This window comes from Battus philenor, unplaced genomic scaffold (assembly GCF_028537555.1).
Source record: "Battus philenor isolate CCGP_79_NKW_IND1 unplaced genomic scaffold, ilBatPhil1.0.hap1 SCAF_15, whole genome shotgun sequence".
NCBI lineage: Eukaryota > Metazoa > Arthropoda > Insecta > Lepidoptera > Papilionidae > Battus > Battus philenor.
Genome location: NW_027181677.1, coordinates 10,072,954 through 10,099,250, shown reverse-complemented (window position 1 = coordinate 10,099,250; position 26,297 = coordinate 10,072,954). Strand labels below are relative to the sequence as shown.

Below are 26,297 nucleotides of genomic sequence, written 5' to 3'. Positions count from 1 at the left end.
ATTTTGTCATATAACTAAAATATATGTAATATTTCATCGCGCATCGAATAATATCTGAAGGACATTGATACAATTTTGTATCGTTTAGTTTGCATTTAAAATTAATTTATTAATATTTGTGTTATAGATATTATTTCAATTGTTAGAAGTAAAGGTTTTTTGTCAATTATTTTTTGTGGGGAAGCTTATAATCAAAAGTTGGTACATGATTTTTTGTTCTTCCTCCCCATCTCATTCCCTCTTTTGAAAAAATAATACAATTACTTTTAATTTTTTATAAACACGATGACTTTTAACATGTATATATAAGTTAAATAATATTGTACGATTAAAATTTTTTAAAGTGATCTTTTTAAACTCTTCAATTTTTTCGGTTCTTTTTGCAAGTTTCGTTACCGTCGAAGTTTTCTTTGCCCCAAAAAAAACTCGGGTTATAAGTAAAGTTGAAAAATAAACTCCTAGAGTAATGAAGTAAAGACATGTCTACAGACATTGGTCTTCCAATTGGCAACGCAAACTCATGTTAATTGCAAAGTACGGCGCGATCGTATGTAAAATGAGTCGGAATGTTTCCCGACGCGACCGACACGCAAAGAAACATCAAAGAGATGGAGGCGGCAATTTGATTCTGTCTTTTGATTACCGAGTCCCTACCGCACTCGCTATTTTCGACCCGACACTATATTGGAGTGACACAGGCGTAGGGCTATCAAACCTGCTGATTTATGACTACATCATAGATTGAAGTTTGAATTTAATGCTTACGCATTTTAGTTTACACTAATTCACATTGCTTTTATCGAGAATAATGTATTTGGGTTTGAAGATACAAAACAACGCTATAAAAGAGACCGTGTAGAATCTGCACTAATTACGAAACTCTAAGTAAATATTCGTTTCTGGATTTAAGACGGTTTTAAGCGCCCAAATTTACAGGATAAAAGAATATAGGTGTAGTGTTTAAAGTGATGAATGAATCGCTTTGTTGTTAACAAAAAGCTTTAAACTTTTACTTTTACAATTATTTCCTACATACACAGTGATCACTCTGAAACTTTATTGTGATGTAAAAAGCCAATATAACTTCTGCAGTGAAAGCTAGTATACAATAATTAATTTTAATATGCTAATAATCCGATTTATTTTACTATATTATCATAACGTTATTATTTAGTAAACAGGGGCTTTTTGTATAGGGTGTATAATACTCTCTACGATATTTATTGGCCGCAAATGAGCTACTCTATGTATATAGTGTAAAACCTTTATAATTTTTACACCTATAACCTAACATTTTGCATACAATTGGGGAAAGATTATAAGAGAAACGGTGTAGAATCTGTACGATGTAAGAACAATAAAAAGTCTCGTATTGTTATTGAACATATTGTTAGTAAACATGTCAAATTATTAAAAAAAAAAGTTTTTTTGTCTGTTATATCTAATTTACTACATAAAAAGTGATAACAATCAGGATAAGGCCAGCAAAACGGATATAAGAAAATTAAAAATATTCCGCTAAAATTACGTTTGGGTTCTTTGGTAACATAAAATATGGTAGCGATAATTAAAGTTCCGTGGTAAAATGTTATGTGTAGATGTTTATAAAGAATTTGAAGTGAGAGTGTATAATCTTGGAAAATTTGTAGTGAAATAATGGAAATGAAATGAAATATTTTTATTTGCATAAACATGGTTAAGTGGTTGTTACAATTTTATAAATATAAGTATCACATGTTTAGTCAATATCAGCGTGCAGAAGTAACTTGGTATTATACCTGTTTTAAAACAATTCTATTTATAACTACTATTTATTATATACATAACGTATTTATTCTATTCAATATCATCTAAAAAATACTTAACAGTATAGTAGTGTTTATCTACTAACCGTATCCTTAAATTATGTAAAAATAGCCTTTGTAGTAGTTTCCTTATATGCAATGGTAATTTATTATATATAGTAATGGACATCACATAGCAGTTTTTCTTATATAGGGATGTTCTACTTCACTTCACTAATGCTGTAATATCTCTCTCAATCTGGGATTTCGAATTTGTTTAGTAAAATAACTAGGATATTTGAGTACAAATGCACATATTTACATAATTTAAATTGCAGCTAATGTAAGTACAATGAAGGCTCTATCGATGTCTGTAGAGTTACCCCATGTATGGACACATAAAAGTGGATATTACTATAGAAAAGATTCCAATATATACACACACACACACACATATATATATATATATATATATATATATATATATATATATGTCGTACGTAGCAGCCCGAGCTTAAGCTGCCCTGGGAACCCTCGAGGTTCATCACCTTAAGAGAGACTTTAGCCTGTCACGAATCCGACAACTAGGACAGCATTGTAAGTTCGATTTATAAAATAGGAAAAACCCATTTCATTATTAGTTGTCTTATGACACGCGTTGCACATTTGGGATATATGAAGTGCTAGTTTCTTAATCAATCATTTCATCTCATTCATCGTAAAGGTTAATAAATAAAACTGCATAAGTCGTGCTAATTTTAAAACGCGGCGTGCACTTGAGGAAGCAGCCCTGGAACCTGGAGGCAGGCTACCACAAACGGTCGGTTTCCCCGTGGCAATAATTAAAGGCGGCCAGTTGCTAAACTATTTAGGGCACGCGCTGAGTGCTGTAGTACAGCGGCCGCTGTTTTATTGTGTCAACCGAGTGTCCTTTGTGTTTTAATTAGCGGCGAACGAGACTGCTTCTCTATACTGCGCTGCTAACAGACTTGATGCTTCTATTGCCGCCCATTGCCAATAAGTCTATTTGTAAATGTGCTTTAAAGTTTTCACGTCTTTCTGACAGATAGTTTCAGTTCAGTTGCTAAAATCTGAATTATTCATTTTCATTAATCAATAAAAAGATTTTTCGCTGTCATAATTTCAGCAGAAGTATGTATACTGATAGAAACACGCCTCCCCCAATTTTCAATATTACCGGTTCAAAACCTGCATCCATTATAGCATATGCTGATGATTAGATTACTAAGCTATAACATAAAACATAAAAAAATAATAATTAGTGAATAAAAGTAAATATATATACGATTAAGTCAAATTGATAGTAATAAGTAAACATCTTTTAATTTTTTGCACACTGTTAATATTTGTGTTAAAAAAATTTCACAATCTTTATCAGAAGCATGTATTATAAAACTAATATTCCTTTTTAATTATTTAGTAAAGATAATTAACGCCACCCAGAAGTTAAGTAATACCTAAGTACTATAACTCTATAGGTGTGTCAAAATATTAGTGTTCCCATTGCCATTGGCTGTAAGCTAAATGGCCGAAGCGTTTGCGTTCGGAATTTTAATAGATTCATTGTCTTGTTTATTATGAATAAGTCTATCCGTTACGGTTGGGGTTCCCAAACATGTTTTCTTACCTTGCGTTATTTGGCAGAAGCTCACTCAAAATTATTACTTCCTGTTGCTTTTTATACTCTCCTTTTTATATTCTGTATTTTTATCATGTTGTATGGGAAAACATAGACACTTTTGGAGTATTTTATTTACTATTTATTGTAACATCAACGAGTTTTAAAAAGAAGCCAGAAGAAATAAGCCAAAAAATATTTTAAACGGGGCAGTCTTATTGCAAAAGGCGTTTTTTTTCCAGACGATAATAATAAAGTCCAGAAAGTAATAATCAAAGGCACAGGGTTATTGTTGTGATGGAATTTTTATTTAATTTGTTTAACTAATACAAAGATTTTCGAAAACGAAAATTCAATTTCGTCGAAAATGTTTACAAAATGGTTTGATTCCGTTTCAATGGCAGTGGAAGTAAACGAAACTTGTTTCCTCAGTGTATTAAGGCACTTTTCTCAAGGTTTTCACGCCTAAAATCAATAGAAATAGTCAGCGTAGTTTGGAGACCATCTGGCTTCGAACTGAAAACTTTTACGTTGATTACCGAAGCAAAAACGGATATTAAATTTCTTCTGCAAGTTCAACCGGCACACTTAAACAAAATTAGTATAATCATTTTTTTAATTTTCATAAAGAACTGATCATTAAAGTATTTATGAAATTTTAAGCATTTATTAAAATTTGAAATTCAAACGAATAATTTATCATTGTCCTATCCTGAGGGTCACGATCCTCTGGATACGGAGTAATCTCGATCTTCCTTGTGTTATGCCTGTTACTTGCCTTTGACATCATGGAGCGCAGCACGAAGATTGGTGTCAAGTGTCGAGTGGATTTAGTCCGACCAGTAAATGAGACTTCAACCTCTTAGACATTTGACATCATGTATAGTTTTAGGTCCCTTACTGGTTATGGGGCTGAAAATTCCAGTACTTGGGGCAAGCAGACGGTTGAAAATTTAGTTTTGATATTAATGTCGCGCAGAATAGACTCCTTGGTGTTATTAACGCAGTCCCTTAGTATACAAAAAATATTTATGTTTTCGTAGAATAAAACTGTAGGGCCAATGTTGCAGAATTAACAAATAGGATACAGTGTATATGTCATTTTATTTAAAACTATTAATTTATATAACAATTCTTCACACTTAACAATTGAACGGAAAATGAATATTAATATATACAATACACCAATTACGAAATACAATGCTTCTTTGTTAGCATAAAGCTTTAAAGCTTTTAAACCTATGTCTAGAGTTTATTCTATCTCTTAGTACAAAGTGATGACTGATTAATATCTTTTGACAGTACAAAGTCTGTGCGATAGATAATAAATAATAATTAATTTTAATACGTGTTTATCCGAATTTTGAATACGCATTTTCTTACTTTATCATGAATACGTAATTTATTATTTCTGAAACCTTTGATTGTTGGATAGGGTCTGCCATACATTAATTGATAGCAAATGTGCCATACATTCATCTCTTTAACTTTTTATATCTATTACCAACCATCCTGTATATAGCTTAACGAATCATAATAGAAAAATAATACTAAAACGTGATTTGTGATGTTTTACATTTTATATAATTTTTGGACTAAACCTATAAATAAGAACGATATGTTATCTAATTATTAATTACATTTATTATTTTAATAAAGTTATATAACATTAAAATAAATTATGATAATTAATTCATGGTACTGATGAGACCATGCGGTGGTTACATTACGATATGAAAGTATTTCCAGGAAGCGTACGTAAAGCGCGCGGTGAATTCGGAACACGTTCCACACAGGACGTGTTGGCTGTCGACGCGTCAATGCCAATGATGTCAACATCCCCTCGATTGTCTCCATGGTAATATCATGGGAGACCACCTCCTATAACGCGGCGATACCGCGGAACACTTTTTATTCTGTCGCCATTGACAAATGGTTGCCGCGGATTGAATAATAAGATACGTTTTCGAATGCAGGAGACACATGCATAAAAATAAACTCACGTTTATTTCCACTGCGTCGTGCTCTTTCCATATTGAAATATTAAATGCGACGTCCTTTAATATACGTAATTATTTTTAGATGAAAAAGATATTGAAAGTATATATAGCGGGAACTGAACGAATTATAATATTTCTTTTCAGTTTCAATTACTGTGTTGACAGCTTTGTTTTATTTTCAAATTATTTTCGAGTTTTAATATCGTACTTAAAATTAATTACCTCTGGTATCTTAACTTCAACAAGTAATGCTGGATATTATTTTAAGCTAAAGAGTACTACTTTTGACTAATTTAAATATAATTTTTTTAATACTATCCGGTTTAAAATATTATACTGTTTCCAAAATCTTCCAATATATTGTTTAATTTAAACCTTTTTTAAACTGGGTGATTGGTTACAGGTGTAAAGGTTTTAAAGGGTCGAAGCACATCATATCCAAAAATCAAAAGTTTCAAAAATAACAAATAATGTAATGACGATATAGTAAGAAAATAGTTTCCAAAATTCTGAGTACTACATATTAAAATTAATTATTGTTTACTATTTCTGCAGATTTGTACACTCAGAAGTTACTAGCCTGTCGTATTCTAGTAAAATAAATTAATTTATGTAATATATTTCTGAATTATGTCATTAAGTAAGTGTATTGTGCAGTAGTAGCCCAGTGGAAGAGGATAGAGAGTTGTGATCGCAGGTCGCGCGTTGGATTGCCACTGTCACTGCTCAAAAACTTCCAGAGGATGAGCAACTCTGCGTACCATAATACAACACCAGGACCGCCAACACGTTTGCCAAGCGTGGCGACGATGGTACATCCTCCATAGATATCTTTGTATGCCTTGCAGTGTGCGTTTATCGGCTGAAAAGAAAAATTGTGTAAAACCTTTAAAGAATTTTGTTGACAAATCAACTATACATTAACAGATTTAAAGATTTTACATCTATAACCAATCATCCTGTGTAATTAAAAGTGGTGACGAAATTCACGTAGATACGTCGTGTAACTGTGTGAATGGCTGCACTACGCACAAAATTTCCTTGAACTATTTTGATTCCAGAAAAAAACTTTGCTAATAGCACCGACGTTGTCAGGGGCGAAAAAAACAAAAATTTTCGATCCTCGAACTTACGTATGTATCTACCTACTTATAGTACCTTTGGCAGTATTGTTTTAGTTAATACTTGCAGCTTATGTTGGTAGTAAATGTAAAGCGGGAATAGGAGTGCCCACTGCTATTTTAACTTGCCAAGCCTCTGAGCTAGGTCAGTAATATTCTTTGGTCTGAGGATCTTCTAATTCTTGATTCAATGTTCTCGATTAATCCCGATCATAGCCACCTGCATTACTAAATGATCTGGGGAATTGACGTAATGTACGATGTAAAAATAAAAAAGCCCAAAATATATAATCTAAAACGGAATACATTCGGATGATTCTTTCCATTTTTCGAATAAATATCTGCCTACTCTGTTACAATTTCATTTGGGTACCGGTGCTCCGGCCCACGTCAATAGTTTATACAAGAAAATATCAATTCGTTTTATACGGTATCTCGTACATATGGAACGATCCTTTCAGACAGAATCTTGATCTAAATTTGGTATTTGAGTTTATACGTCTAATAACCGATGTTTGTGTTGGACGTTTATCCAATTTTAAGAATAACTGAATATTTCTTTTAAGATATTTCCACACTAGACCAATTGATAATATACTAATATTTCGAATTTTTTATAAAGAATTGATTTAATATGTCGTCGTTTATTACGTGCGTTGTAAAATCGTTTGCTTCTTGATTAAAGTTGATGTGACAATAGGTATGCTTCATAGCGCGCAAAAAAAGATGGCGGTTGAGTCTTTAATGTTCCGGAGCGGAAACCATGGACTGGCAATCGTTAAGCGGTACGCTCACCCACAAACTAGACAGATGTTGGATATAGTCTGCGCCCAACTGGTCTTACTATAAATTTAGGGCGAAGGCCTATGTGGAGCCTTAGTCGCCTTTCGGGTAAAATTATGATGTTCATGATGGGGCTTGTATCTCAGTAAATAAATCTTAACATAACTAATAACTATAATGCGATGAGCAGTGGTAGCCAAGCGGTAAGGATTCAGAATTGTGATCATACGTCGCAGGATCGATTCCTGGGATTAAATTTTAAATATAATTCAAACTTTAAATATTAATTATATAGGATTGTCACTGCAAACAAAGAACTTTCCAGAGGATGGGTAGCAGCATACACTGCGTACCATAATACCACATCGCGATCACCAACCCGCTTGCCAAGCGTGGCGATCACTGTATATCCCTCCTTCATATCTTTGGGGAAGGTGTATGCCTTGCAGTGGGCTTCTATAGGTTAATACGAAAATTATGATAAGAACTTTTTGTAATCACCTCAATATTAAAAAGTACTTGTTTAGGAGACGACAAATATTTCTAAGTCTAGAAGGTATCAAAAACGTCTTACAGCTTTCTTGCTTAAACCGCTAGGAAGGTTAGTAACATTCCTTAAGATATTGTTCCGCTGTTAGCCTTAGTTATAAGAGGATTTTCCGAAATTGTGTTGAAAGTTTATAATCAACAAAATACTGTAAGTGATATCGGCAAAGCTAACATCAGTTTTTATGTAACACTACTGTGGTTATTTCTCCGACACACATAAATAAATTGTTTACAACAGATAAATTATTGAGCAACTAGTGTTTTACAAAGCTAGATGTACATGTTCATCATGTTGAAATAAAAGTTTTTATTTGGCGTGGATCATATTTCTTTTTGAATATGAAAATGTGTATTATATTTTAAGACGACAAAAGTACATCATTCAAAATCATTCTATCATTCAATCGTTCCGTCATTTCTAGTATGCGGAATTAAAATTAAATTGGAATTTTAAGGAACAAACGCAGCGACGACAAACAAGACTTTTATATTAATGCACTTCTAATCTAAGATAGAAATCGCTCCTTTCACGCGCTACTAATAGTCTAGATGCATACCGGCTGATAGCTTTCTACATGTGAATAATATATTCTATTATCGTGTTACGTTCATCAAGCTAAGCCGATGCGACATATGGCTCAATTCTGTTGTTTGATTCTCACGCGTTAACGTTTTGAATATTGAGTTCGATGTAAAGGTGTATTGTATAATAATGCGTGCCGATTGCCTTGTCGGTATTCTGTCTATAAACGAAATCACTTGGATGACATTCAACTCAGTCGTGTTTGTTTCACCTATTAACATTACTTTATTCATTCTTTATATGTTGATTGTTTATAGTATACAATAACCAAACAAAAGTACATTTACATAACTTTATAAAAAAATGTTAAGAACTTTTTGGTGAATATAATCCTAAATGATTATTTCAAAATAATGAATTAATTTTAATCATTTAATGTAAGTAGTAAAGTGTAGAAATTTAACTATATCTCCTGTTAAAACGTTGTATTTTCGACAAATGTCTAGGTGATAATATATAAATATATAATTAAGCGAATTCTATATAATCTCAATTTTAATCCGCTCTTTCATTTATTCTTTAGATCTCATTCATTAGCTCTTATGTTAACTTAGCGGTTCGTAAGACAATATGACACAAAGTAGCGACTTGTAATTTTATAACGACATTGTTATTATCATTTATGTTTGCATTACCACGTTGTAAAATTGCTTTTAAAAAAAATATTGCGGAGGATAAGGAAATATTTAATTCGTATTAGTGAGTTTAAATACCGAGTCTTCGGGGGCATAGAGATTTAGTAGAGGGCCATTGTTATGCTGTTTCACGTATGACTTTCGCTAGTAAGGTGGAGAGACGACTTGGATTAGGTTGTTAGAAGGCTCTGGATGCGGGCTGCTTCCGAACTGTCCAGTAGTAAATCTTTAGGTGAGGATTATGTCCAGCAGTTAACGTCCTTAAACTGAAGATATGATGAAGATTCTGCGAAACTGTGTTTTATTGGAAGTTTATCGTAATCACCAAATTAATGTTAGTGATATCGGCAGTATTACGCCATATTACTTATGCACGTAGTTTGGTGACATAAATGCAATATCCCATAGTCGTAATGTTACATATATTACTAACGGAGTTAAGCAGTATTAAGGTATATAGCAATTCTAATGCTTATTGGAAGATATTGTGAAGTAAAGAAATTCAAAAGGAGTTATATTTTTGTTTACATTTGTGATTTTTATATTAAATTATTTACATCACTGTCATTTATACCACTCGTGTACTTAACTGTTCTTTAGGTAGATCAATGCAAAATGCTTTTATTATACTATGAAGTGTAGATGAGCAACGTTTTAATTTAAAGGATATTTAACAGGCTAATTAACATAATTGATGCATACATTTTAGTTACATTGATCTGTTTTGCTATACAAATTCAACGGAACAAACAATGTTCGCCGATGGTGTGGGCCGAATTAGAGTTGTTTTAACGACATCTGATTTGTATACAATGATCATTGTTCCGACAACTCTTAATGTAAAGCCAAGTACTCACGTACTTTTAAGTACACTCCTTATACACTCCTTATACACTCTTATGTATGGATATACTGGTGGTTAAGGATTGGTAATTAATACGATATTCCGTACCCTCTATCTAAAAATAAATTCGTGTACTTTAAATGCCCTTTACATACATTCTAAATTTTCTGATAATTATTAGAAACATGCTACCCGAGTGAGTTAGAGGTGGACTGGTCGCAATCAGAGAGCATTTGCCAGCGGTCGATGAAACCAAGCTGTGATTTTTGTTTCGATAAATAAAATTAATGACTTTGATTTAAATACTTAAAATACGGGATGGCGGAAGTGATCTTGCGGTATGTCGTCATTGAAGAAATCATTTTGATTGTAGTTACTGTCAAATAACGCTCTTAAATGTAAAATGTAGAAGTAAACGATCGATAAATGATCACTGTAATTGTATCAAAGTAGTAAATAAAGCGAATAAATTTGCTGCAGAGATAAAATATTTTTTTTTCTGCAGAATGATTAATATTTAAATAGTTGTCATTACATTTTTGTATTCATTCATTCATTCATGTCAGACGATAGGTGCATGGCTTATGCCTCTCCCTAAGATCATTACAATGACCGGTCTTACTACCCGCATCATCCGAATTTTCGCGACCTTTATTATGTCATCGTCCCACCTAGTAGGGGTCCAACCCACGCCGCGTCTATTGGCTTGTTTATATATTTATTAGCATAATTAAGAGAAGTGTAATGCCACTATAAAATGTTAGACACGAAATCATAGCCTCGTCTCACCAGTGTGCACTTGCCCTAAAGAGCGAAAATGCGTCGGAAGGTTAATCGTCGAAGTGTTGCATGATAGAACTTAATATTCACATGTGATCTTATTCTGTCAGCGTCCGACGGACAATGGGGCGCCGTGTTCAATATAGCAGGTTTTAATGTACCATCTTATTGTTTTTATTAAATCACATAAGTAACTACTATACGTAATATATGTTGACAGTTATAGTATCTTCTATACATATTAGTGCTATAGGACTATCTATGATATAAAATGTCTATTGCCAAAAAAAATTATAGCAAATTTAACCAGGTCCTCATTAGCATCCGTGTTGTTCAGCATTCATCATCATCATCAATTTATCTGTAAGACCTGGCCTATAAATTTCCATTAGGTTTGAAGTGATCTGAATCCAGCGTATTCCGACAACCTAAACAAGACGCTTGTCCATCATGTGGGTGCACGGCAACAGCTGCGCTTGTCGGTTCGAAGTGTCCACTCTAGAACTTTAAGGCCCCGGGAGGTATCCCATTGCGATTTTGATTATCCCCTGGGCTATATCGGTTACTTTTGTTCCTTTCAGGATCTCCTCAATCCTGATTCGATTTCGTAGAAAAATCTCGCCTTCCCTGTTGCTTCTTTAGCGACATTGTTCTGTATTATTATGATCATAACAAACATTGATTCATGACATCTTGTAATTTCTCGTAATCTGGTAACGTATAAATCCACCGCTTCTTTCTTTTAAGATAAAAGGGTCATATTTCGTAACTAAATAATATTAGTGTGCGTTACTTTATCGGTATGTGGAACAGAGGAGTGCGATAACCTTTTTTACACTTGCGCTGATAACGTGCTACGATAACGAAAACAGCAATAAAATGCATCATTACTGAGTTTTAAAAACAACTTGCCATTTGCTGATTAAAGAAATGTTGAATTTAAAATTTAAAGTTGTTTTATACTTTCTTGTTAAATTATTTTACAGGTTGATTGGCTATAGGTGTAAAGCTTTAAAGGAAGAAATACATGGCTCATTCATCACCAAAACTAGTGTTTACATGTATTTCCAATCATCTTCTATAATGTGATCAATCTGAAACTCTATTTAAACGCGTCAAGCGAATAACTTTTGGCAGTACAAAGTTAGCCGAGACAAATAGTAAACAATAACAAAAGTAATAAGAATAATAACCTTAATATGTATTATTACGAACGTTTGAATCGATTTTTAAAGTATATTATCATAACGTATATTATTTTTGATACCATTGGGTTTTGGAAATGAGGTTCTTTAACTGAAGGAAGTATTATATTCAGCTAAAGAGTTATACATTCACTTATTTAAAGCTATTACATCTATAGCCAATCCCCTTGTAGACTTATGCTGATCCCAACTTGATAGGAGACGTCAAATTTATGTTTCGTATTTACTTAGTTTCGTCCAGTGATCTATAACTATGTATTATAATATTTATTAACTATATCGTTTTTAAGGTCATTTTCATATTTATGCTTATAAATCTTTACAATTCGAGTAATAAGTTTAAATTTTTAACAAGTATAATTATGATTTGATTTTTTAATTCAAAACAGATCAATTATTATTCAAATACAATAAAATATTTTATAGACGATGGTAGATATCTTATGAAAAAGGTCATTAAAATAGATTTCAAATTCTTCCATACAGCCAGCGTATGACGTCCACCCGTAAAGTGTACAGACGACTCTATTAACGTCGTGAGAAAACGTTGGATGCAGGCCACCTTTAACGCTCATTGTAAATTTATGTGGGAGCCCTATGTCCAGCAGTGGACGTCTACCGACTGAAATGAAGATTATTTATTTATTAATTCTAAATACACACGCCAAGAGCAAACATTTTAAATATTATATAGCCCTGGCTATATTTATGCTAGATTACACCTAAACGTTAATAAATAAATAAAATATGAAATCAATATAGCAGTGAATATCACATGTTACTACACACGAAGTATGCTGTTATGAAATATTTATAAAGAATAGTGAAATCTGTTTTTAACAGTGTAACTTCGCAATACAAAGCAAAATTAAAAATATGTATATGTATATTTGTCATCCCGGAAGTTAAAATATTTAGGTATATACTTGCGACGTGTATGTGACGATGTTCGGAGTTAATTATAGGATCTCTCACATAATGAAACACAAATTTAGCCGCCCGCAGTAATTAGAAACTCGAGACGAGACGAGAATTCTTTTTGTATCAATTAATTTCATTGGACAATCCTAATGTATCCGAACAACACATGTGGCCTGTGTGACAACATTGTTCGATGCTCCAGTTTTATCGATGTTTAAAAAATCCGTGTCGCTGATTGTCCACATGTGCGTTATTATAAACATATCCTATAAATTATAGAGCAACGTAAACAAAATAATGATGTTTAGATCTTCCGTCATCGTTTAAACGCTTAATTTAAAATGTTTAAAATGGGCATGAATTATAGGCGAGTGTCATAAAGTGATTTATGTCTTGTGTCTTCTTGAAATACATCAAAGCGTATTCTTTGATAGTAGTATAGTACACGTAGTACAGATAATAAATTATTAGATCAAATAATTCGATTTTATGAAATCTTTCTATTTGATGTTGTAATTATGTTTTTAATATTTCAGATGTCAGTGGGCTCGACAATTCGTGAGGATAGAATACAAAATATTTACAAATTTTGTACACCCGACTTAGTAAGTACTTATTTAATAACCCAAATAATAAATTACATAAATTTGATTTTAGAACAACGAGCTAGAAATATTATTTCGTGATTACCAAGTACATATATTAATTTAAAATATATTTTTATAGATTTTATACGTAGGTATGATATTAAAAATGTAAGTAATTTAATCATAATATAGGCAGTGTAGTTTTAAAATCTTTTCATACATTTTTTCAATTCCATTTTTGAATCGGGTAATTGCAATGAATTTAGACAATTGTATACCATCGAGAGGGAACTGGTAAGGCGATATCTCATTCATTTCATTGAGCTCCTGCGCATGGTGAAATGGTTTTTTTCAGTCGTCAATAAACCGCCTATCGGTATTGTATTGTAATTGGGGATGTCTTTACATCGTTCTTGGGTTACCAATGAACCTGACTATCGGGTTACCGCTGCGTAATAGGCTAGTACAAAATACAAACCCAAGCATAAAGGTGCTTACTATCTGTCGATTATTGTCGTTTTTTACAGATCGAGTTCTGGATATGCATGAACCAAACAATTCAGGGTGAGATAAAAGTTTTGATTTTAATATGTTTTGCATGCACTTGGAAAAAAATATGACGTCGATTATTATAATAAAAACAAAAAAAAAACGTTAGTATGCATATAATATATAAAAAAATGATTTGTTTTTAATTTCATTACGATTATTATTATTCAACATTTATCCCTTTATGAATATAGACTTGGTGACGGCAAAATTTTTAGTTAGGTATGTCAAAACTTCTTTGTGGTGTGTTACACGAATATGATAAAAGAAGTTTCCACCTATGAACTGATTCAACACGATATTTTTGTAACCTTGGAGACTTGAAATTTGGTAGAAATATTCCTTTTGCAGAGTACAAGACAACTTAGAATTTAAAAAAATTCACTCGCAAGGGGGTCAAGGGGACGCTTTAATTTTAGGATTTAAGATGGGTTTATTAAGTTCACGATGCGTGCGTCTGATAGCTAGCATGTACACACATAATAGTTGACATAGTTGCATTAAATATTTTGTAATTCAAATTTGTTCAGTCAATTGATTTCTGTGCTAGGTGTAAACTTGTTTTATAGAAGGGAATATAATTATTAAATTATATTCCCTTCTATAAAACAAGTTGGACAAAAGAATAAGAATGATGTATATTTTTGTTGTTTCTTGAAGAAGTGGTGTCTGGATCGGGATGGTGGGGAAAGACATGCTGCGGCATGGCGCGCGGTGGGCAGTGCCGGATCACGTGTGCGACAGCAGCGGATGCTCGTGCGTTTGCTCCCGTCTGCCGTCGCTCCGACGAGATCGCCTTCTTCGACTGCGTCCAGCGCCAGCAAGAGGCGCAGTGGTGCTGTTGTTAGTAGACTTTGTTCACCTTCAAAATGTTACAGATATTGATATAAATATGTGTTTATACACAGACGACTGCCAGGTTCCGATTGACGATTAAAGGGGTGAATGTATGTCTTATATCGTCAATTATTATGTGGTACACTCTATCTAAAACATGTTTCAAAAGTTAAAAAAGGTTTCAGTAATAAAAATTACGTAACTATTACAAGACAAAGCCTTTTCGAGATACGGATTACTACATTTAAAAAATAGTCATTGATTATTATTGGTCCTTGCAGATTTTGTACTGTGTAATAGAGTTTCAGAGTGATCACTTTATTAATGATCTTTGGAAATAAGTGCGTAAGTTTTGAAGCTTTGTGATGCATTCGTCCCTCAAAGTTTTATAATAAAAATTTCAGGTCTTTCATGTAAAATAAAAAATAGATAAAATTTCGTCGCTTTGTTTTTTATAATGTTTTTTTTCTGTTTATTGCGTACCACCAAATGATACATAAGTATGGCAAAATAGCAATGTCTTCAAGGACGAGTGCTTGCAGCGCAGACGGTGTCGCTAAGCTGCCACGAGGCGTGCGAGCGGGTAGTTTGGCGCGTGGGGTTAGGCCGCTTCGACTCCTCGCTCACTGACCACGCAGCCGAGCTTTGCGACGGCTCGCCGGCCCTTTTGCGCTGCCTCTACGACCTCACCGCCTCTACCGTTCACACAGATACATCGAAGTGTAAGCAAATTCACACATGTACCTGACTAAATGTGAGACTTTGTCTCTCTTTGAGCAGTTCTCTTCCTATACACATCCCTATACAAGTGTTTTTTATAGTAATTCGATTCACAAGAACTGATGTACAATAACAAAAATTTTAACAGATGCGTTATAACTTATTTTTATAATGATTGCCATCTTAATGAAGTGAATATTGATGACTTGCGTATGTTTATTTATTATTTTACGGGACTTAAGATTAAGTATAGACCACAATAAGTCCCTACAATTCTATGTCGTTAATAAATTTCTCGTTGAGGCCAACGAATCAGTTTGATAAGACAAGCCTTATTTACGTAAGGGAGCTTAAATCTTATTTGTTCTAGCAACTGGGCTATATACATAAATAAGTTATTTAAAATTTTTCACATGTTATATCCTTTTCCTGCGCAGATCTTCCGTGTTGTCAGGAGTCCGCTAGTCCGGAGTGCCGTAAAAATTGTGAGGAGGTACTGCACCGCACGGGCGAGTCACAGGAGATAGCTGACGCTCTGGCCCTCAACTGCGGAGCCCCCGCCATACATGACGAGCTTTGGCAATGCTTCCTGAGGAAAGACGCTCCCGTTAACACCAAGAACTTCGTACCGTACGACGCAGCTAAACTGCATTGCTGCGAGAAGGTAATCTAAAATATCTATAATTTGTAATGTAGATAGTTGACAATGTTCCCAATAATTGTCTAAAACATTCATCTTAAAGTAAAGCTTTAGATGCTTAAATGTTTCTTAAAAGGGTCTTAAATTAACACGGAGTCCCTTACTCTGAACGTAATCGGCAAGCTTGCAGTCACAACAAGCCAAGGAGAATTCTGTACGAAGTAAATAAGAAATACGATCAGTAGACGATCGAAAGTAAGTGACATAAGTAACATGGGACATGGGCTAGGATTAGCAAGTTCAAGTAGCACTGAGCAGGCCACACAGTGCGCAGAACTGATGGCCGCTGGGGCCTTATCGTCCTGAGGTGGAGACCACCGCATCGAAGAATATCTTTAAGGGAGACCTATGTTCAGCAGTGGACGTTCTATGAAATAATGATGATGATGGTGATGTGGTATCCATGTAAAATTTTTCAGTTACGTTACTAAAAGAATAAACATATTTTCCATAGATGTCTTTTAAAAGGCGAACATAACTTTCTTCACTCTCTTTCTGTATTTATTTTTATTAGTATTATTATAATTAGTAATGTCCAAGACATTTTCAGCCAGCTATGCTTCAATAACAGTTGCGATACATTAATTAAGATAGATAAAGGAATATTTTTTATAAAGATTAATAAGATTATTAAAAGTATTGATTACAAGCTGATGTTATCTATTATTTTTAAATGTTTTAATGTATTAAATTTTTTGTTTAATTTCTGATCAGAAATAGAATTACTCAAACTGAAAACTTATAAAATAATATATACACTTTATGATTTGTTTCAGGCTGTAACAATAAACTGCAAGAAACTTTGTTTTGAAACCTTCAATATCGGATGGCCGACCAATGGACAAAAATTCTACAGCGATTGCCTGGTGGATCCTCAGGAAATGAAGCTGATCGAATGTATCGAGGAAGGTTATGATCATAATCGTTAATTTATTTTTAATACCATGCTTTCATCACTGGGAAGACTTCTGCTTGAGATTAATTACATTTTTCCTGTTATAATTTTTTCTTTTGTCACGTGAGAATCAACTTAATATTAAAACCCATTAACATAGTGTGGGCTTGGCGGAAACCAAACCTGTGACCTACAGTAGTGAATCCTAACCACGCTACACTGTCAACAAAGCATATGTCAAAAGGAAAGTTGTGTCACAATATCGGGATAACGATTGTTTACGTGTACACAGTGGAGGCACCGTGCTCTCTGGGCTGCGCGGGTCTTACGTATTGCAGCCAGTTGAACAACCGGCCTACCACGTTGTTCCGTGCGTGTTCCGCTCAAGCCGATCTCAACGCGCACGTCGCCGTCGCCGAGCGGAGAGACAAGGGGTAAGACAACTGAAGCCTATCCGTAAATCTTTGTATTTGCTCTGACAAAGGGTGAACATTTTAAATCGTCATATATTGAAGGAAAACAACATTTACTTTTCTTTTTTCCCACAATATATAAGTAAAAATATTACCTACTACTAATTTTATGTACAACAAATTGTTCGTTTCTTATTTAATTATTATTTAGAAATCCCTTTATTATTTTTATTTGTTTTATTTAGTTGATAACGTTTAGACTTCAATTAGCATATTCATGGACAGAGCCGTACGCCTACCTTAATATTTTTAATTTTGTATAACGTTATATGAAACGAATGCAAACTTATATTATGAATTGGTGTGACTATTGCTATTGCTATAAATAAACCATTTAATTTTAAGTCATTTTTTTAAGAAATTAAGCGAGACTTGATGATTTGTTTAATGGAATTTTGTTATTCGAATAGTACTAATATAATATACTGATGAAATGGAATAAATACTCAACTCCTGTACTATTGTTATTAATAACAATTATCTTTCTCAATTACATTTAAAACTATAATATATTCCTTTAATTTTTATATTGTCTGTGTTATGTAGAAAAGTATGTTTGTTTATTTCTTATGTACCCAGAGTTTTAAAAGGATTACATTGAATATTTTCAGCTCTGTTCTCATATCTGGATTGACGTTGCCGCTGAAAAATTCTTCCCAGTGCCCGACAGAGCTTTGGAAAAGCGTGGCTTGTACGCTGCACGTGAAGCCATGTAGCAACCATGTAAGTTATTTAAAGAATGGATATGTCGTTTGAGAATATATTTGTCGTATAATTTAATCATCGAGTAGTTTATAGCAAGCCTTCCTTTTGATATTTCCGCTTTTCGGATGCAAGCTTCTTCTCTGAAAGAGGTTACTAAAAGGTTTTCAACTGTTGGACTAACGAAACAAAACGATATTCGCGCGTACGTATTACGTAGCACTATTAAAGTTTCACATGTGATATTACTTCTCTTAAATCAAACCTGCATTGCAACAGTAGAAGCCTAATTGTAATAACATCACCAATAAATACTAGTATGAATATCGTTAAGCATTCAAAGCGAAAATTTGTATTATAACATGTAGCATAAACTAAATCGTCACAATAATTAGATATTATATCTGTATGTATATATTAATACAAGTTATTTTTTATTTCTTATTTTGTTCCTATATTGTAACTGTTTATGTTAAGATTAAGTATATATCGTAATCATTTAAGCAAGGTCTTGATTAAGTAAAATTTTTTTTATTCTACTTATCACATGTTACTTATTCGTTTTGTACTAGATGATGAAGATTAAACCTACCGTCAATAATTATTCTAAAAGGTTAACCGGAAATGAATGCCTTCGGTATTAAGTTCACCTTTGTATGCATTACAAAGAAAGTATAATAAATAAATAATATAAATTTGAAATAAAATCTTTTGTAAACTATTTGATTTATTTAGGATAACTATTATAAGGTTTCCCTGGATGTAGGTTGCGCAAGATCGGATATCGGGGCAGTGTTTGGGAGAGACCGATGTCTTGCAGAGGGCTTATATGATGATGATGAAGTAAAGTTTACTTGGTGCTGGGATATTGAAACTTATCCCTCTATTTTTTACTTTCGTCTGCCATATTTTCTTAACTCCTTACTTTTCTTATTATTGCGGAACTGATGTATGAGGGAGAAGATTCCATTTCACTCCTGTATGTTCAGTTATAAGTCAATAGCAGTAGTCAGTCGTGTGGAGTGTGACATGGTACTGTGACGGTAGGGTCACAGCAGCCTGCTTTGCGCGGAAGACTGCGTGCGCGTGGTGTCTGCGTGCGTGGACTGGTCGCGTGTGAGGCTGACGGCGGCGGCGCTGTGTTCGCGTCTTGCACGTTCGAGCCCGCCCTGCGTTTCGCTGCACGACTTTATGAATCCAAGTTAGTGTTTTAATGTTTTTTATTTGCTGTTATAGCTAAACTACATTTCCTATGTGCAAGCGCGTGTGCACCTTTACGCTTTGCAAAAATCAACGCACTCGCTAGAGTCGATTAAGATGAAAGAAAATGGTCAAACGACCCATAAAACACTACGACGAATCTTTTTGTATAACGATAATATTTTACCTTATAATTATTACTATCCATTATATCAATTATAGGACTGACTTAAAAAAAAAAAAAACTAAAGAAACCACCACGCCTGAAATGATACTAATGATGATGTTTAGATCGCTAAGTTCATCCTGTCTTTTTTTACTTCTGATAAAAGATTGAAATCAATTCAGAATTATAAAAATGTCACCTATAAATCTACATTTATACCTAGTTGTAAATCATGGCTTGCTTTTTATTATATATTTAATTGTGTGGAGGGATATTGAATAAATATAAGAAATAAAAATAAACTCGTTACTCCTAAATTTCGTTTCTAAAAAGTTAACAAGTCCTTTGCGGGTCTAAGTGTACGCATACATAATAAAATTCAGCGAAATATCTTAGACTTCCCTTTTCTTAGTTTTAAGTCTAAAATTAAAAGTATATTATAAAAAGAGTCATAGATTATAGCATTTAGGAGTTCTTGGCTTATGACTCATTAGCAGAGATAATATTATAATGTATACATCAAACATTGTTAAATTTTATTTAAAAGGGCAGTTATTGAGCTTCTGGCTAGCAAGATAACTGGACTATTATTATAATTTTAAAAATGTTTAACGATTAAAAATGCATATAAACACCTACTTTAATAAAGACAGGCAAACTTTACTTTGTTCTTTCCTAAATATTTCTAAGTTTAAGCTATGTGTATTCAGGCACGGAGCCGGCATTGCTTTCGGCGCGCGAGGTGGTGAGTTCGCCATGCGCAGGCTCGCCGTGCAATGCGAGTCAGCTGTGCGTCGTCAACCGAAACTGTGCACACGGTGCCGCATGCGCACGCTACGCCTGCCTTGACGGCTGCCCCTTGGGTGAGATACGAGCTTTCGTCATTATTGCTAATAAATCTCCAATATTCGGAAAGCAAAAACTGTCTTCATAGTACATATTTTTTGTTTTTATGTTACTTACTTGTTTTTATTATGGGCCTAATTCCTTATACCCATTTCAAACTAGAGTAACGCAGAGATAGTAGGCGAAAAAATAATACAAAACGTCTATAGTACTATACACTTCATAAATTATGTGTATGTTAAATATATATAATTAACACTATGTTTATCATCTAATTATTTATTTATTAAGCCTTCCCAATGATATCTATGGGAAATATACCATAATCACGACGCTTGGCAGGTGGACTGGCAAGTATGGAATTTCGCTTGTTAGCTGGGGCAATCCTATATAACAAATCTACAAAGTGTGAGTTACTTAAGATTGTATCCTGAGAATAGATCCCGCAACCTATGTTCGCAAGTCTCAGTCCTCTACCGTTGGGTTACCACTATTTCTCATACAAGAATACACAAATTTTCTCCGAATAAAAAACTGGTAAAAAAGGCAAAATTTTAAATTAAACGATAAAGAACTGTGTAAAAAATTATTGATTTAAATGAAAACACAATAATTATTTCCAAGTGATGCAATATTTAGCATAGCATATCGAATGCGTTCGTGAGCGTGTGCAAGAGTAAATATCTTTCGTGTTCGGAGTCAAGGACAAGCAAGTAGGATAGCGAAGTGTTTGACAGTAAGGAAAAGAGAAGTTGAAACTTGCGAAAATCTCCACTCGCGAATGGTCAACCTATCGGAGGCTTATGTTCAGTATTAGACGTCCTACAGCTGAAATAATGATGATTGCAGGTGATGGCAGTTCATACATGGTTCCAACCGGGTCGTGGGTTCGAGTGCCGGTGCCGTGTTACGGAAACGATTTGTGCTACAAAGTTTGTCGCTGCGATGGTCACAGTTTAGCGCATTGTCAGCAGTTACCGCCGATATATCCCGACTCTACCAATTGCAGACTACATGACAAGGTCGTTAAAGATGGTAAGAAGTAATAAATATATATATTTAACATTGTGATATTAATTTTTTATTTGAATGGGCAGCGTTCGGGAAGCTCCGAAACATTTCGTCCTAGACACCCAACCGTCTGAAGACAAAGGCCTTTGACTAATGTGTGTTGCCAGTGATGACATATGGAACCGAGAAGGCACCACGTCTTACAATAAGCCTTATAAGAAGGCTCCAGGGCTCCAGGGGCTCCAGGTCACACATTAAGTAATCCCCTTTCTTAAAAGAAAGGTATATGTTTAATACACATACTAAAATAGTCTAGATTTTAATTATTTAATCAAATTTTATTTCTTTAATTATTCAATATATTTAATTATAATAATTATACATAAGTAGTATGGTTTAGTTACTTAGTACTATAGTACGTCCTCTTTCATTTTTACTCGTATTCTAAATCTGATTTTGTATTTTATGTGAGTGTTGTGTTCAATAAATCTAGTGTTTTAAAGTGAAATGTTCTGTTTGTCAGGTGAGAAGTATTACATGGAGTGCAACCCATGCAAGTGCGTGCTGGGTGAAAGAGTGTGTGCACGGCGGGCTTGCGGCCGTGCTGCATTGCTCACGGGGCTGCCGTGCAACTGCCCGCCGCACCACATACCCGTCACAGCTGCCGCGCGTCACCATCCCAACGCCTGCCTCGCCAAGTAAACCACTCTTAGTTTAATCCCACCACAAAATTAATTTCTCTTCTTCTATGGATTAAAAAAAATAGCTTCATTGCCTAGTGGATTATCAAATTGAAGTAGCCGTCAGCAGGTGATGCAGCACGGATGGTCGCTGAGGCTATGTGGTACTAAAGTGGAGACCATGCGGCAAGGACAGCGTACGACATCTGTGGACAGGCTTATATCTAATACTAGATGTTCTGTGTCTGAAATGATGATGATGTATCAACTAAAGGAAACGTTGTGGAGCTTATATTTAATAAGAAGTCTAACACACTAGAGCAATAGTAAATACACGAGGCTTTATACGTAATTCGACGACGAGGTTAAACTAAAAGAAGCCCCTATATATAAATATAGGACAGAAGCTCATTAAGCTCAATAAACTAAATCCACAATAATATAAACCCGTAACATCATGAAAGAGAAAACTGTTCGTGACCTGTGACTCCCTTTTCTCCTGCTCATTTGAACGAATACGACAAGAGAAGGGGGATGAGGGCTAAAAGAAACCTCAAAAGTAGGTGTGACCACGAGAATGAAGGCCTTTTCGCTGGATAAACTAAATCTACCAGTATCTAGACCTTTACATAGAAAATACGAGATCATTTAACATCGTGTGTAACAAAGGTTGATTGGTAGCTAGAAGATAACTGTGGCACACGTATCAAAACCTACTGTCGAAACTGACCCCGCGATTTGTGATTCGGCAAATTGTTTGTAAATAATATCAGCGATCAGTTAGATAGGTGGTAAAAATCTATATTTACACTTATATACAGGGTTGTTGGTTATAGGTGTAAAAGCCATAAAAGGGTAAATGGTAAATGGGTGTTGTAGCTCATTTGCTGCCAATTAATGTATGGTACACCAGTGGCGTACCTAGGGGGTGGCGAGCGGGGCGGCCGCACCAGGCACCATAAGCAGGGGCACCAAAGTTGAAAATAATTTTTTTTATTTTTTTTTTGAATAATGAAATGTTAAAATAAAAATGAAAACCATAATTTAAAGTTAATAACATAAAAACAATATCGAATTTTACTATTTTTGTGCTAAAAAAGTTGTTAAATAATATGAACATTAAAAAAGAGTAAACAGTTACAAATTATAATATACACAGTGTTTACCCCTTTTATTCGCAAAACACATAGTGTTTTTTAAAAGGGCCCTAAATGACAAAATAATAAATTAATACGTTATAGCAAGATTATTTAATGAATCTTGCAATAATGTCAATAGAACATGAACTAGTCGACACTGTTAATTTTGAAAATGTGATTAATGACTTTGCAGGCCAAAAAGCAAGGAATGTTCATTTTTAAATTTTCCCAAATTTTATTAAGATCTAATGTTATTTTATATATATTTATTCTTACTTTGAACCAAAAAAAAATATATTAACTACATTCTGTTCTGAATTTTGAAATTATTTTCCCTTTTTGGGACGGGGGGGGGGGACCAAGCCCCAATCTGCCCCAGGCCCCAAATACCATAGCTACGCCACTGTGGTACACCCTATACAAAAATCGATGTGTTAAGAAATTATAAATGGTATCATGATTGTATAGCAATAGCCTTTTCAATATTCTGATTATTACGTATTAAAATAAATTATTCTTAATATCTGTCCTTGATTCTTAAGTGCCAAAATTTATTGTCCTGTCTAATAGAAAAAATAAATCAAAGTATTATAACATATTTCAAAGTGAATATTTTATACAGTTTTTGAAGCTTTTGCACCAGTAACCAATTGTTCTGTATATCGACCAAATCAACATCATTTTGCTGATCGTTACGAAATTTATTAAAAATAGTCGATTTTTAGGCACAGTTCACTTCTTTTGGGTGATTAATTATATATAAGATATATGATTGCAGGTGCGCTGGTGTACCAGATGCGCTGATCGAGTTCGGCGCGGCTCCAGCGTGCGCGCGAGCTACCTGTCCGCGTCGCCACGTGTGCCTGCCACGCCCTGCTCTCTGCCTTTCGCAGCTCTCCAACGTCTGCCCGCAGCACATTTGCGGTTAATTTCATTTTATTTCTGGACATTCTAGAGATAATCTTCGCTGATATCCTCTTTTGAAGAGTCTTGTCACCACCACACCACAAAGCATCCCATAACCCAATTTTTCTTAAATATGTTAAATTAACATTAGTTATCTCATTAATTACAATATTATTTTGTTGTTGTTATAGTTAATACAACAAACTGCAAGTCCCAGCCAGCGATGCCGGTGTGCGACACTGAAGGGCGCACTCACTCCAGCCCGTGCCACCTCGTCATGAGCCACGCCACAGTCGCCTACTGGGGGCACTGCCTTAAAGGATGTGCAACGGTAAGAGTTTGATAAATTAACATAACAATATGTGTAAAAAATAACCTTTAAATAGTTTAAAAAGGTCAAATATGTGACTCATATGTCATCAAAAACTTTTTGACACTAATGAACTATACAATAATAAAAGCAATAGGTCTGTCTTTAAAGATTTTACATTTAATTCCAATCATTTTATTTTAGACTGGAACTGTTTGCGGCGTAAACGGCGTCACCTATGCATCGGAGTGCGCTGCTTGGTCAGAATACGTCAGTGTGGATTACCTCGGACCTTGCTTTGCAGTAGGACCTATAACAGACCTAATGGTACCAAAGTGCGAATTTGATAGAATCTTATGTCCACCACTAAAAAGACCAAATTGTCTGGGATTCACTGCACCCGGCGCTTGCTGTCCAAAATGCGGAGGAGCCCTCAGAGTATTATACGCGAAAAAACAATTTGACAGAGCTTTATATGGAACAAACATATCAGATAACGTTGTTCATTTAAATAATATTTTGAAGACTTTAGAAAGGCATGTTAAGATCGCCGAGTGCGCTTTAAGGGGTTACTTGACGGTTGAAATGGAACTTTTCATATCAGTGGAATCCCTTTTAGACAATCCTACAGATTTACAGTTGAATGTGTGTGTGCTCGAAGCTGAGAAGTTAGGAGATTTGATAAACCGCGGAAGTGCGTTGATACAAAGTGACGTGGCGTTGTGTGCGTTGTCCTATGCGATACCGGTACACACGAGTCCGACTCAGAGCGCCACAGCTGTGCACATATCAATAGTTTTGTTATTGTTTACATGTTTATTAGCTCTTGTTTACAGATAGGGTTTATTATTTAGTTTGAGAAATATCTTTATGACAATAGAGACATGGTACAAATTTGTACGACATTACAATCGAAGAAAAGAATTAAATCTCAGGATGTTTCATCTGACATGTTTTTGATTCATTAATCTTTGTATGAATCTAGGGAGTTTAAGTTTGACGATGTTAAGTATTAATATTTTGTAAATAGATATTTAAAATAAGTGAGAGTATAAACCAAATACGAGTGCCATATATCGAATGTAAAGACAACGTAGAAATGATATACGCTTCGTGTAGCTTTATTTTTACTATATGAAAAGGTTGTACATTTAGATTTCTTTTACTTATATTGCTGTGAGTTCATTGTGCCATCGTTTGATGTTCTATTTTAGCTATACACTCATATTTATCACACATACTTTATATTTCAAAAGGTCAAGTAGGAATTGAAGTATTAAAAATTTCACAAATCTATCATTATATACCGATGTTAATAAATAATCATAGACAATTTAATAATTATTATTATTATTAATTGTAAGTTATGGCATATCGGTGGTTCTCTAGTGGCAACCACAGGCCGGTAGACGAGGCGAAAAAACACACTTCAAAGGGTCCTGTTGATTATTTTCTGCATTGTTTTAGCTAACGTATTTGTATAGATAACGAACTGACTTATGTTGTATGTAACAAATGTATAAAAGACAATTTATGACGTAGTGTTAAATACCAAATAGTGTATCACAATTTATTGATTTGTTATATTTTGTTAATAAAAATATTATAAAAGAAATTAGATTTATGTGCTAAAAGCTAAATAAAAGGAGTATTAAAACAAATAATCTCGATACGATTGGTTTTATTTATACGATAACACTGCAAAGAAGATTATATAATTATATAGTGAATT

At 34.1% G+C, this 26,297-nt stretch overlaps 1 protein-coding gene across 1 annotated transcript in view; it reads left to right on the top strand.

The window, feature by feature from the left end:
* Positions 1-26,205, top strand: part of Reck (Reversion-inducing-cysteine-rich protein with kazal motifs) — a 64,220-nt gene extending 38,015 nt beyond the window's left edge. The window contains exons 4-18 of the mRNA XM_068761568.1: positions 13,381-13,449; positions 13,959-13,995; positions 14,641-14,823; positions 15,360-15,539; positions 15,975-16,201; positions 17,014-17,146; positions 17,425-17,566; positions 18,217-18,328; positions 19,355-19,508; positions 20,384-20,536; positions 21,369-21,554; positions 22,054-22,228; positions 24,128-24,273; positions 24,447-24,586; positions 24,770-26,205. Coding sequence (XP_068617669.1) covers positions 13,381-13,449; positions 13,959-13,995; positions 14,641-14,823; positions 15,360-15,539; positions 15,975-16,201; positions 17,014-17,146; positions 17,425-17,566; positions 18,217-18,328; positions 19,355-19,508; positions 20,384-20,536; positions 21,369-21,554; positions 22,054-22,228; positions 24,128-24,273; positions 24,447-24,586; positions 24,770-25,405 — 2,673 coding nt within the window. The 3' untranslated portion in view covers positions 25,406-26,205. The remainder of the gene's footprint in view (positions 1-13,380; positions 13,450-13,958; positions 13,996-14,640; positions 14,824-15,359; positions 15,540-15,974; positions 16,202-17,013; positions 17,147-17,424; positions 17,567-18,216; positions 18,329-19,354; positions 19,509-20,383; positions 20,537-21,368; positions 21,555-22,053; positions 22,229-24,127; positions 24,274-24,446; positions 24,587-24,769) is intronic.
* The last annotated feature ends 92 nt before the right edge of the window (positions 26,206-26,297 follow it).